Source organism: Portunus trituberculatus, chromosome 17 (genome assembly GCF_017591435.1).
Source record: "Portunus trituberculatus isolate SZX2019 chromosome 17, ASM1759143v1, whole genome shotgun sequence".
In the NCBI taxonomy this organism is placed as follows: domain Eukaryota; kingdom Metazoa; phylum Arthropoda; class Malacostraca; order Decapoda; family Portunidae; genus Portunus; species Portunus trituberculatus.
This window is the reverse complement of record NC_059271.1, coordinates 17,437,200-17,449,699: the sequence shown is the minus strand read 5'-3', so window position 1 is coordinate 17,449,699 and position 12,500 is coordinate 17,437,200. Positions and strand designations below refer to the sequence as shown.

Here is a 12,500-nt window from a genome sequence, read left to right as displayed (position 1 = left end):
AAATATGCTTATTAAGGGAATATAACATTTGAGGAGTAGTATTTTAGACCTTGGGCAAGTTTATGAGTGCTAAACCATTCCCGTTCAGCACGGAGCCCAGCTGAACCTGTCTGGCCTGGCAGATGACAGGTGTCGTCGGGGTGTGGCTGCCGTTAATGTAAGGTGAATAAGCCCACACTTTGAACACAGGTAATGGGTCACTGTCAGGCCTCGATTTGGTTGAGTAAATAAGGAAATTAATTTGGGGTTATATAGTAAGTATACGGCGGATGTTTGGTCCAGGAATGTTGGTGTCCCTGCGGCCACTCCGGGGAATGTGTTTGTGTGGGACGAGGATGGAACTTGACTAGTTTTTATCCTTGTGTTGATAATTCAGGTGTTCCTGGCGGGGGTGTGCGGCGCCATCCTCATCAGTTGCTTCCAGAGGCGCCGTCACAGTACACTTGGCAGCGTCATCAAGGTGAGAGACTTTCCGCCAAGCCTTCCTCTATGTTCCAGCCATAGAATGTCTTATTACAAGAGTGAGACTTCAGTATTATAGTTATTTTAAACCAAATAAAAAATGAGTATCAAATGTAAGTGTGTGACTGCCGTGACAGTAAAGATGCAGGAGATTGATTCCAAAGATGAGGCTCGACTTTGGTTGCCATTAGCATTAGTATTATAATCATATAAGTTGTACATTACTTCTATCAATGTGTAACTCTTAAATGGAAGTGGGCAATGCTAGCTCCATGGCAATGTGTGTAGGTAAGAGAAGTCATTTCCGGTCACCACAGAGGACAATGTTCATGATGTGGGCGTGATGCTTTTTCAGGGCGTGTTGGTGGCACTGTGCTGTGTCAGCGTGGTCACCTGCCTGTGTGTGTGCATCTTTACGGCGTTGCACCTCACCCAGCTGGCTGCCATGACCTGCCACACCGAACACTCCACCCTCGCCCACCCCGACCACAGTCTCGCCGCGCCCGCCACGAAGGCCCTGCCCGGGATGGAGGACGACGAGGACGAGGGTGAGGGCAGCGGCGGGGGCTGGGGAGACTCGACACTCTACGAGTACGAGTACGACGATGTGGACGCCACCCTGGAATTCGAGACCGTGACCCTAGAGAGTGTGACGGTAGACCTTGACCAGGGCGTGCTGCTCAACATCACGACGTGCCTGTGCGAACAGCGAGGCCCATCTTGGCGGAGGACAAAGTCTTACGCGAACTTGAGCTGTTTGGAGGTGAACAATATCTTGCCCATCCTGTTCGTGGCGTCCTGCGTGGTGACGGCCATCGGGGCGGTTCTGTCTGCTCTCATCCTCTACCTCCTCTGGTCATTTAAAAATAGTTTCTACGGTCCTGCGAAGCCATACGAGCGAAGACCGTTTATATTTACAAGTAACTTTAAGAACACTGCCAAAGCCAGCAATGGGTCGAGCAATAAAGTGTTGAACGGTGACTCCAGGTTCAGGTGACGAAGGTAACCGTGGAGTGTTAGAGGATGCTGTGTGGGCGCGCTCATCTGTCTCCGGGAACACAGGAACAGTGCACACTGAACGCCGGGAGCATCTGCCGGCCGGTCATGCTGCCGAGCCCGGTTCCGTGAAGATGTGGACGCGCAAGTTTTTACGCTAGAAAATGGAATCGGCCTGAGCTAGCATGTAATATATAAATGCGGGTGAAAATATTTTAAGTTATGTTTTATATATCTGAATGTTACTGTGTAATAGAATAGAATCTCTTAACTGTAGCATAACACGGTACCGTCAGCAAAGACGAACATTGTCACAAAGATCGTGCTGACTGTCAGAGGTGCATCTCTGCTGGTCTCCTGTTGACTTACCTTCCTGCATCTACACACTACCTATGTAAGTAGGTCAGTTTATCTTATGACTAAGTTAAGATTTTACCCCAAGTTGTAATAAAGCTTGATTTCTGCAAGTGAATCCAGTGTTTTGAGAAAAAAATCCGAAACGTGACTAATAGCTGCGTTGCACGGTAGTGTTGCCAGCCGTGCGTTGAGTCGTGAGGAATACAACATTGCAGTGTTCCTGCACCTCCATTTCCATCCGGTCCAGGAGTCGGTGCTCTCGTGGTTCCTCCGCCTCTCAAGCCGTCACCTTCAAACATCTTGAGATCACCTCGTATTCTCAAACTACATGTCTCGCAGCAACAAGTGAAAGGCGAGACTAGGTGTGTTCAGTACAGTACTTACATTATTTTAAAAGGACGTTAGTGTCGCATCCTCACTGCTGATCACAATAAGGTAAGTTGACCTTTAAAGATAAGCCTCGCTGCCTCATCACCCAACGGGTTAAGTTCACCCTGAGGTAGGAAATACAGTCGATAATTATTGTTATCACTATTGTTATTATTATTATTATTATTATTATTATTATTATTATTATTATTATTATTATTATTATTATTGGTATTATCATTATTATTATTATTATTATTATTATTATTATTATTACTATTTTTATTATTGTTGTTATTATTATTATTATTATTATTATTATTATTATTATTATTATTATTATCATTACTATTACTATCATTGTTATTGCTTTTATTTATAAATCAATTTCATTTAGTTACGTTTATTTGTGTGTGTGTGTGTGTGTGTGTGTGTGTGTGTGTGTGTGTGTGAAGCCTGAACAGTCATCTGATTTGTCTTGTTTTCCTGGCGTGGCTCAGACTTCAGAGCACGAGTGAGTTGTGCGGAGACAGATGAATATCCTTGACTCTGCCATCACTTCAATATGACACAGCTAAGCTACAGTGTTGATGAGGGACATACCTTGCTTGTTTTGTCACCAATAGCATCACACGGAAGGTGGAAGGCGCCGGGCTACAGTGCAGAGGTATTCCCCGGGGTTGGCCACTCGCTAACTCAGGTAACAGAATAGGGAATCCCACGTTGGTGCAGAGCAGGAGAGGAACGCATTGCGAAACAGACAGGTTGGTGAGTTCCGTTGCCAAACTCCCTGATATCACTGCATGGGATCGAATGAATGTTTTGTTACCTCGCAGTGAAAAGAATTATCAGTGATTATTGGGGTACCTTTCTATTGCATTAGTTAATTCTAGCTCGCGAAGTAAGGGAGAATGTGCATCGCCGTGGTGAGGCTGCTGCGTGACACATCGTTGTGCTCGGCCAAGCGTTTGCTAATCACGTCCCGGAAGAGAAATGGTTTATCGTTTTTGTGTTAACGCAATCCAGTCTGAAGAGGTTCAGAAGGAAGTGAGCGCTTGAAAGGTTCAGTGGATCTCGTGTGTGTTGATTCATCTATACGAGCGTCATTATCACCCTTAATCAGCTGAGGCCCGTTATCACCTGCTGGCCAATAGCAGGTCGATGATAACTCGGGATGAGTGGAAAGACCACTTCCTGTCTTCTCAAATGACGCGAGCCGTACTGTACAAATATGTCCCCATAACCCTCTCCCGCCACAGTCACTCCCGCCCTCCATTGGCCACAGGTAGGTAGTACTCTGATTGTGGTGTTGGGCTCAAGGAAGGTTGGTGACGCCTTTGCCTTCGTTGGCTTCGCTACCATTTTTGTTCAGACATCACTCACTATGTAACTTGAACAAAACACATTTTTATAATCATACATTCACCCATAAAAGTGATCATATTGCTGAAAGAAGTATAATTCATGTAATGTGAAAAGAATTATTTTTTAAGTTAGTTTACTTTTGAACCAAATTTGAGTAATTCAAGGGTTTTTTTTTTTCTAGGCATAGTAACGTCATTTTTCTGCCATTAGTTTGCGTCTCTACTTACGCTCAGTTTGTTGACCTCCGAAGAGTGCTTTAAGGTAAAAGGATACATAATGAGTTTTTTTTTTTCTATTATTTCTTTATTAATGTATTCATCGAGTCAAAACACACCAATCCTTGCGAGAAATTAAAGTTATAACTCGTCTTGAAAATAAAGAAAATCATAGTAGTAGTAATAATAGTGATAGTAATAATAGTGATAATAATAATAATAATAATAATAATAATAATAATGATAGTAATAATAATAATAATAATAATGATAATAATAATAATAATAATAATAATAATAATAATAATCATTATAATAATTATAATAATAATAATAATAATAATAATAGTAACAACAACAATAATGGTGATGATAATAATAATAATAGTAATGATAATGATAATAATAATAATGATGATAACAATAATAATGATGGTAATAATAATAAAAATAATAATAATAATAATAATAATATAATAATGATAACAATAATAATAATAATAATAGTAATAATAATAATAACAACAATAATAATAATAATAATGATAATAATAACAACAACAAACACCTGAAATAATAATGATAATAACAGATAAGTAGTGAACTGTCCATGTGGTGATGTGGTGAGTGTAGCAATGTTTCAAGCCATGTTTATCAGTCCTCATGAGAAAAGGAACTGAGAATGTTCTGTTCCCATACCACTGTTCATGAGTAACGCCTTGCTGTTTGTTTTCTGCAGAGACGCTCTTCAGAACATGGCGCGCCCCACTGTTCTGGTTCTGGCTATCGTGGTGTGTTTGTAAGTGTTCCCACTGCCTTCAAATTCATGATACAAAATACTTTCAATGCAAACTTTTTATGGGTGACAGGGGACGGATCAATTGATAAATTTCATACATACTTAACATTTTATATTTATAGAAGTAGTAGTAGTAGTATTAGTAGTAATAGTGATATACTCTGTTCACAAACGTGAGAGACACAAAGCCTTAAATTCCCTCACGATGAAGTTTGGTGAAGCCTGGATTCTGTCCCCATGGATGGCAGCGTCCTAAGGTGTGGTAGAGGGTTTGACATTGATATACACTTCCGGACACCTGGCTCTCTTATAGATTGTTCTGCCCTTCATGTGCTGCTGCTAATCCCTCGACTCCCTCACCCAGGCGGAATGTTTGACCTGTCATCAGTGGCCCACCCTGTCATTCCAAAGCAAGCCACAAGTCTGCTACCCACTCACCCACCCACCTACCTATCTCTATTAGTCCACCCATTCAGCCAACCACTCAACCACATCCATCTACAGGCCCACACTACCTACAGGCTCACCAGTCCATCCATCCACTCGTCTCCTATCTACTTACCATTAGCCCATCCATTTAGTCAAACCAGTCAGTCACTCAACCACATCCATTAAACACGTCCAACTAGTATATAGGGAGGCGGTGGCGTAGTGGATAAAGGCCCTATCACACTGGCCTATGATACGCGGAACCAGGAACATCCGCTCTAGATAGCTGGAACTTGCCCGGGATTAGCGGAACCAAGTTGGGATGGCTTCATATCCATCCCGGTTCTCCGTATGCTATCCCAAATGGAAAAGTAAACATGATATATGTAATAAAAACCTTTCATTTGAACTAAAAAGAATGTGACTAAATTTTTCATACTGGAATACTAAATAATATTTCATCAATTTAGAAAGGTAAAGTATATAGCATGTCGATAGGTTGGGCTCATGGCAACCACCTCCGACTCTAAAGTTGCCATCGCGCACGTCTCAGCTTTTCTCTAATTTTTTATTTACTTACTTTTCTTTAACAAGAGGAAGTGCAAATGCAGTTCCTGGACAAAGCATAGGCTGAGGTATAAGCGGCATGGTTTTGTTCCAGTGTGATAGTGGAAGCTGAATAGCGCTTCCTACATACTCTTCAAGTGTGCCTACAGATAGCACCACAACATAAAAAAAAAAAAAAAAGCAGGCCAGAACTATGATCCCCTGAGTTGTTACCTAAGTTGCTCTATCCAGAAGGAGAGGTTTGTGCCTCGAGTATTCATGAACAGAGTTTAGAAGTAGTGGTGGGGGTATTAGTAGTAGTAGTAGTAGTAGTAATAGTAATAGTAGAATTGTTCATCCCTCTAATGACATTCTGTTCCCTAGTCTAAGCGCCCACCTGCCTCCCGCTGCATCCAGGCCTGCGCTACTGAAACCGGAAGAAAGCTACACCCCAGAACAACAGGCAGTCATTAAGATTGTGGACGACCTACTCAACCAACTGCTGAGACAGGTATAATGTCAACCAGCCTCTCCCTCAGGCATGCGTTGCACCACCACCACACTACTAACAAACAGATGATCAGTGTTACACAGCGTTGCTCACAAGGCGTCATTACTAACAGAAGATAATACGTGTTTATTGGAATGTATCACATTACATAGCTATAATGTGTCCTTATTTTGCAGTTTTTGCAAGAACATGGGGGAGATACACCGCCATTCAGCGCTGAGGAAGAATTTCCTTACGCCGGGAATTCTGCGGAGGAGCAGGTGCAGCCGAGGCCTTCCCTTGTTCCCCCTGCAAGGCCACCCCACCCTGATGGTGCCGGAGGAGCGGAATCTTATGAAGTGTCCAGCACAAATCTTGGAACACAGCCAGTGAATGGTGGACGCATAGTCTTCCCTTCAGACTAGGAAGACAACCTATAGGATCTGCTTTTAATATGTTTTTTTTTTCTTTTATGTATTTGTGTGGACTTCCAAATCATGCATTCATTGTCATAAACTTATTCTTCGTAAAACTGAATCTCCTCTCTTTTTTCAAAACGCACTAAGTTATCTGTAGTACTTTTGTTAGCTATTGCTGTCATATTTTTTGTAACATATTCATGAATCAAATATGTGCAATATGATTGTGTTTTGTTAACTTTCATCCATGTATTGGAAATGGTAAGAATTCCTTTACCTTAGACTAAGCTGAAACCTTGCGTGTCTCCCGTATTTCGTGCTTTTAGATTTTCGTACTCTCCTCAGTGGTGCCAGTCACTTGAGGCACACTATCAAGATGTAGTGTTCTGTGTGAGGAGAAACGCATTGCTTGCTATTAATGTTTACGGTGAAAGGTAATGCGTTATTGTTGCTGTTGTCACACACACACACACACACACACACACACACACACACACACACACACACACACACAAATGGAGAAGAAAGGAGAGATGGTGGTAGTGGGGTGATCCAGGCGGGGAGAGGGCAGGGAGGAGCAGATGAAGACGGAAGGGGAGGACCGGTAATTAATTAAAAAAGTGTTTCATAATAAAACCACGGTACAATAGCTAATGATAAAATGTAATAAGATTTTCCAATAAACGTTACACAATGTTAGCAAGGTGTAATTAGTGACAAATAAGACAATAGGACATGACACCTTACCTGCGCCGGCAAACTCATTCGAATTTATGAATAAATCCCTATCTTTCTCTATCAATATTTAGCTAATCTTCCAGGTGTTTCCATAGTCAATTGTGAAGGAAATCCTAAATTAACCATAAAAATAGATGAACAAACTCAAATATATATATATATATATATATATATATATATATATATATATATATATATATATATATATATATATATATATATATATATATATATATATATATATATATATATATATATATATATATATATATATATATGTATGTGTGTGTGTGTGTGTGTGTGTGTGTGTGTGTGTATATATATATATATATATATATATATATATATATATATATATATATATATATATATATATATATATATATATATATATATATATATATATATATCGATAGATAGAAAAAAAATAACTGATAAATAACATGGCTAAGGTAAGTTGAGGAATGTAATTCTGTTTCCAGCGCTCGGAAGGTAAACACATGACATCATCAGTTGGATGCCGGGAGGACGGACAAGGAGCAGCCTTGTTGAGGTTCCTTGAGACAATGCAAATCAGGTAAAGAGGACAGCATGGGGACGAACACCAGGATGCATGCAACCATACGGGTAAAGGAAAGTGTTTTGAAAAGCCTGAATGTGAAAGGAGTGGATACGATTTTTTAGGAGGGTAAAGGTGAGTGTTGAGGCAGTTAGGGAGGGAATTGTCCTGCTGTAGGGAGGTGGGAGCAACCTCAGGGCAATATCGGCCCGGCACAGACGGCAGAAAAGTGTGTGAAGGAGTTGAAGAGGAAGAAGAAAAGAGCAAGGGTAGCTGGGGTGAAAGTGCTACGACGGAAAAGGGAGAACCGAATACAGGAGGTAATGAAATTCTTTTTTTTTTTTCCCAAATCATTTTTTTTTTTTTTTCCATCCCATACCCCCTATCCCTCAGAGACTTGTGATTTAGATGATAGCGAAGAGCAGATGAAACACAATATACATTACAGTCAGCCACGTTACAATGCCCACGACACAGCTATATGATTATAATGATATACGATAATAACACTTCTAAAGTGATAAACCTTCCTCAACAAGCATAAGCAGTTCAATAATTTTACAATATGAAGCTGAAGAAAGTACTTGTCATCTCAACAGTCATTTATACGACCATCGCTGGTCCCTGTCTCCATGGAATGAGTAGGATACATATCAAGAAAACTCTACCTTATATCATAAATCGTATTTGTGACCCCAGTTGACCTGCACTCATTGTCCTGCAGGGCGTGTTTCAGGAGATCTGGTGGTGCTTCAAGGGACGGAGGTTGAGGATTCCTGGCGTGTCTCCCCTGGATGGCACTACCTGTGTGTGTAACAAAGTGAGTTACCTCTATACTCACGACCCACTCACAACTTTCCTTTTTACCAGCCTCACCTCATCCTTTCTAACGCTTCACAATTTTCACTATTTTCTATCTTCTATCTTCCTTACCTCATTACCTGTATATCTTCTATCGATCTCAACTCTTTCCTGCCATTCACTTTTTATCACCCTCACCTTTCTTCCATTCCCCGGTCTCAATCCTTCATCTCATAATTCAACTTCTTATATCCTCTATCTCCTCCTGTTTCTCCTCATCTCTCATCTCCCATCTACTCCCGGTCAAGTCTCATCACTGTAGACATCCAGAGTCTAATCTATCTATGTGCTTTCCATCCTTTGTTGATGGTATGCCTCTAGAAATCAAGTATATTTAAGTATGAGATTTACATAACAATATAGCTTTATTTAATGTTTATTGAAGCTAACAATGATAACCGTTATCAAGAAACAAAATAGAACATTCTGAAACATACTCACACGCTCACACAAAGAACAAATCAATGACATTAAAGAAAGATTTTTAATATCATTACACACCACAATTCACAACCATTATTATGACAAAAGAATAACCTCTGTTACGCCCACTTAACTAAACGCCAGCGTTATCTTATTCACCAGTACCTTAAATTAAACACATGAGCCAATCACATAATACAAGTTACCAAAACGGAACTGCACTAAACCACTTCCAAAACCCTGAACTATTCTACGGCCATTCTTCGGACAACCATTGCCGTTGGTTTGATCTAGTGGCGGGAAGAGAGGCGCGACCCTTAACTCCTGATGCAACCTCTCTAATGATACACACCCTACGTCTTAGCTGCCTTGGTGCGATCCCTTCACAAGAGCGCGTTACTATGTGGCCTCTGACGCTGCACGATGAAGGGATTTGACCCAGGCGACATCGGTTCCTGGTAGACATCTCGACTCAATTGAAATCGAAAGATCTGTCTGCATTTGCCTCTGTAGTCTGAGCGGTACCCAACTGGACAAACGGGATTGGGTATGTTGATAATCAGCTCATCCACGTCAGTTTCCCACGGCAAACCCGATGACTTGGGTATCACAGACTCCAAGAACGGCGGTAATGTGTCACTCTCCAACACAGCCTCAGTAGTAGTTGGAATCACTGTGGTCGGGAAAACATCGGTAGTGTCAAACTCCTGCGGTGTGGTAGAGATCTGATCCGTTGTGTCGGTGGTGTCTGACAGAGGTGAGCCAAGCCAGTGGTCGCTCAGTACCCGCGGCTGGATATGTAACGCAAGAGCTCCTGAGTTCGACAACGACAAAGTGACAAGCACGCCGAAGATAACCACCATCGTCACCACCCAACGGGAAACACTGGGAATCATGTTACGGTCAACTTGGTCACACTAAAAATGGTGATATGACCACGCGTTTCTTTTTTTCTCTCTCTGTTTTCTTCTTGATTATGTTTGGGTTCGAGAAGTAGCCGCGGCAGTGGTGATGGCGGTGGTGGTAGCAGTGGTAACGAGACGAGGCCGATGCGTAAGCGAGGAGTGCCGCAACCAGTGTGCTGACTGTCTCGACGGTCGGTAAAAGGAAGAAGAAAGACAGGTATCTCAGCTGACCTCCATAGTTATGCCAGACACTACTTGTATACTTATTTTCTTAATTTCCCTGCGGAATAAAATACAGCTGACCTCTATACCGATGACATGCACTGCTTATATATAATTTTTTACCTCTGAAGCTCCCCTTGATCAAATGTAAAAATTCTTGTGATACATGAGAAAACATACGAGAATAGATTTGTTCTGGATTTCAAACAACTTCACATAGCGAAGTGAAAGTAGTGATTAACTAATGATTTATTCATAAGGAGAGACACCAGCAGCACACCGTGACGGAGTCCTCCAAAAAGCAGACCAGCACATCCGGGAGCCCAAGATTCGCCCACTTCCTCCCAAGTCACGTGTCCAGCCTCAGGTCGCAGAGCCGCTGATGAAACATTCGCGTCTTCCGTGTTGCGTCACTTCCATGATTCACTGTCACGATGTGAAATATGACCTTACTGAATCCAAGGGTAAAGGATGCTGTTAGTGGTACAGCCCAGACAGCAAGACACCGAACACGGCATGAATAGATAAACGAGCAATACAACGACAATTGACAGGCGATGCTGTCAGTCGTGCAACGCAGGCTGCAAGACATCGGACATCGCATAAATGAATATATAAAGACAGCTGATATACCACTGCTCGAGCTGCTGCCTGACATCAATGTTGTCACTGTGGATGTGTGTCAATATATGATCCAGAGAAAAAGGATCTTAAAGATCTTTCTTCTTTACTGGAGAGGAGCGCGAAGTATCGGTTTTGGAGTGAACTGAGTCGCGTCTTCTGTCATAGGGCATAAAAGACCACGTTCACGTTCCTATTGATATGACCAAAGATTATGCATTTCTTCCTTGTACGGTTCATTATTTGCTTGCTTAAGATGTCTTTAGTCTGTCCATTAGCAATTAACTTATTGGTTAACTTGCATGCAGCAACGTCGCCATGATATCGTCGCCCTCCAGACTCCCACCTACGTGCCCGGCAGGTGCTCACCAGCCTACACCCATGTATTATTCATTGAACAGAAACTCTAAACACTCATTCATCGTTTTCCTACTGCGATAAAAGATTACGTATATTATAGCTACACACAAAATGTCCATTTTATTTAATTACACTGGATACATTATTACATCCCCCTCGCTGCTTCCCATGGGTTATTGCAAGAAAGAATGTAATATGCCATAACCATTGTGATAAATATTGTTGTCTTGCAAGGATAACGATGATAATAATGACATCACCCTCGTTCAAATTTATCATTTATGTTTATCAATGTTATTGTTGGTGTTGGTGACGGCGGCGGCTGATATATGAATATAGAAAGTATCATCATAAGGAAATGTATGATGCATGTTGATGAAGAACAGGGAAGTGACAAAGAGACGTGTTTTGTGCAAGATGTGGGTGAGAGTGCAGGGAGGAAGTGCGTCACCGGACCATTGTGTGGACGAGGCGATGCTGCGCGGCGTGATGCGGCGCGGCGAGGCGGTGTCACCATTGCCTCAGCTTGGCACACTCTTCCTTCTCGTCCTCAGATTATCACGCTGATGATCTCAGTTCTGACATATCTGCACGACACATGTAAACAACGCTTCCTTATTCTTTTAGAGAAAGTGGTTACTTTCTCTTCTAGAGAAGGAAGTGACAGGCTCAGTAAATTATTAGTTGCATTTTTTTTTTTTTTTCTTTTCTGTGTGTGTGTATGTAATGTAAGATTGCATGTAAGAATTATATCTGCATAATTTAGAATAGTATCACATAGCATCCTCTCCGAGAACAGAAAATAGCCATCAGTACATAAAAACAATAAATAAGAATAAGTGATACGATACAAGGTTATCAGCGGACGTCGTAGCGGTAATCCCAAGTCCCGAGTCTACCTTCCCTTACCAATCCAACAGTACCCTGGCCGCCGCACACACGTGCACTATGGTTTAGTTACACTCCAGCAGTAGACGATCTGAATACCCAAGTGGTGATAAACGTCTCTTGTTATAGTGCAGCACACGTGCATGGTGACCAATTTCCTGGAATCCCACATCTTTATCAGACTCGCTACACTGTTTCGTCATCGAAAATTCTTCAAGGTCGATTAATCTGCTGTATTTGCCATGGAGTCAGAATTTGTTGACTTCGACGACGTGTTGCCCTACGTGGGAGAGTTCGGCACTTACCACTGGCTGTTGTTCTTCGGCCTCGCCCCGGCCTCCTTCAATCTGGCTCTCATATACTTCGTGCAGTTCTTCATCACTCTCACGCCCGACTACTGGTGTGCTGTGGAGGCCCTGCAGGACGCTGGTCTTGGTGCCGAGGAAAGGTAGGTTTTTTTCCTCTTCTAATAAATT

The 12,500-nt window shown here is 41.8% G+C and overlaps 3 protein-coding genes across 10 annotated transcripts in view; 2 read left to right on the top strand and 1 right to left on the bottom strand.

The window, feature by feature from the left end:
* The window catches only part of LOC123504941, a 69,362-nt gene extending 62,693 nt beyond the window's left edge, over positions 1-6,669 (top strand). For 4 of the 8 annotated variants that reach the window (XR_006674991.1, XR_006674993.1, XR_006674987.1 and 1 more), the window contains exons 5-10: positions 377-460; positions 818-1,852; positions 1,987-2,177; positions 4,504-4,563; positions 5,923-6,049; positions 6,226-6,669. Coding sequence is in view for 1 of the 8 variants with exons in the window: in XM_045255899.1 (XP_045111834.1) it covers positions 377-460; positions 818-1,459 (726 nt within the window). In the remaining 7 variants the exon portion in view is untranslated. Of the gene's footprint in view, positions 1-376; positions 461-817; positions 1,931-1,986; positions 2,251-2,684; positions 2,953-4,503; positions 4,564-5,922; positions 6,050-6,225 lie in introns of those variants that run through there. The other 4 variants (XR_006674988.1, XR_006674990.1, XR_006674989.1 and 1 more) reach the window with 4 other exon arrangements.
* Positions 6,670-7,604: 935 nt separating this feature from the next.
* On the bottom strand, positions 7,605-10,135 carry LOC123505091. The gene is made up of 2 exons (XM_045256140.1): positions 9,381-10,135; positions 7,605-8,548 (listed from the first exon to the last, which is right to left on the bottom strand). Exon 1 carries the CDS (start codon positions 9,922-9,924, stop codon positions 9,412-9,414), a length of 513 nt encoding a protein of 170 aa, XP_045112075.1. The 5' UTR covers positions 9,925-10,135; the 3' UTR covers positions 7,605-8,548; positions 9,381-9,411.
* Positions 10,136-12,056: 1,921 nt separating this feature from the next.
* LOC123504765 (organic cation transporter protein-like) overlaps positions 12,057-12,500 on the top strand; it is a 12,345-nt gene continuing 11,901 nt past the window's right edge. Inside the window, exon 1 of the mRNA XM_045255570.1 lies at positions 12,057-12,472. Coding sequence (XP_045111505.1) covers positions 12,267-12,472 — 206 coding nt within the window. The 5' untranslated portion in view covers positions 12,057-12,266. The remainder of the gene's footprint in view (positions 12,473-12,500) is intronic.

What these genes read in the sequence shown, in the direction of transcription:
- LOC123505091 (XM_045256140.1), bottom strand. Translation starts at nt 9,924, where the DNA reads ATGATTCCCAGTGTTTCCCGTTGGGTGGTGACGATGGTGGTTATCTTC.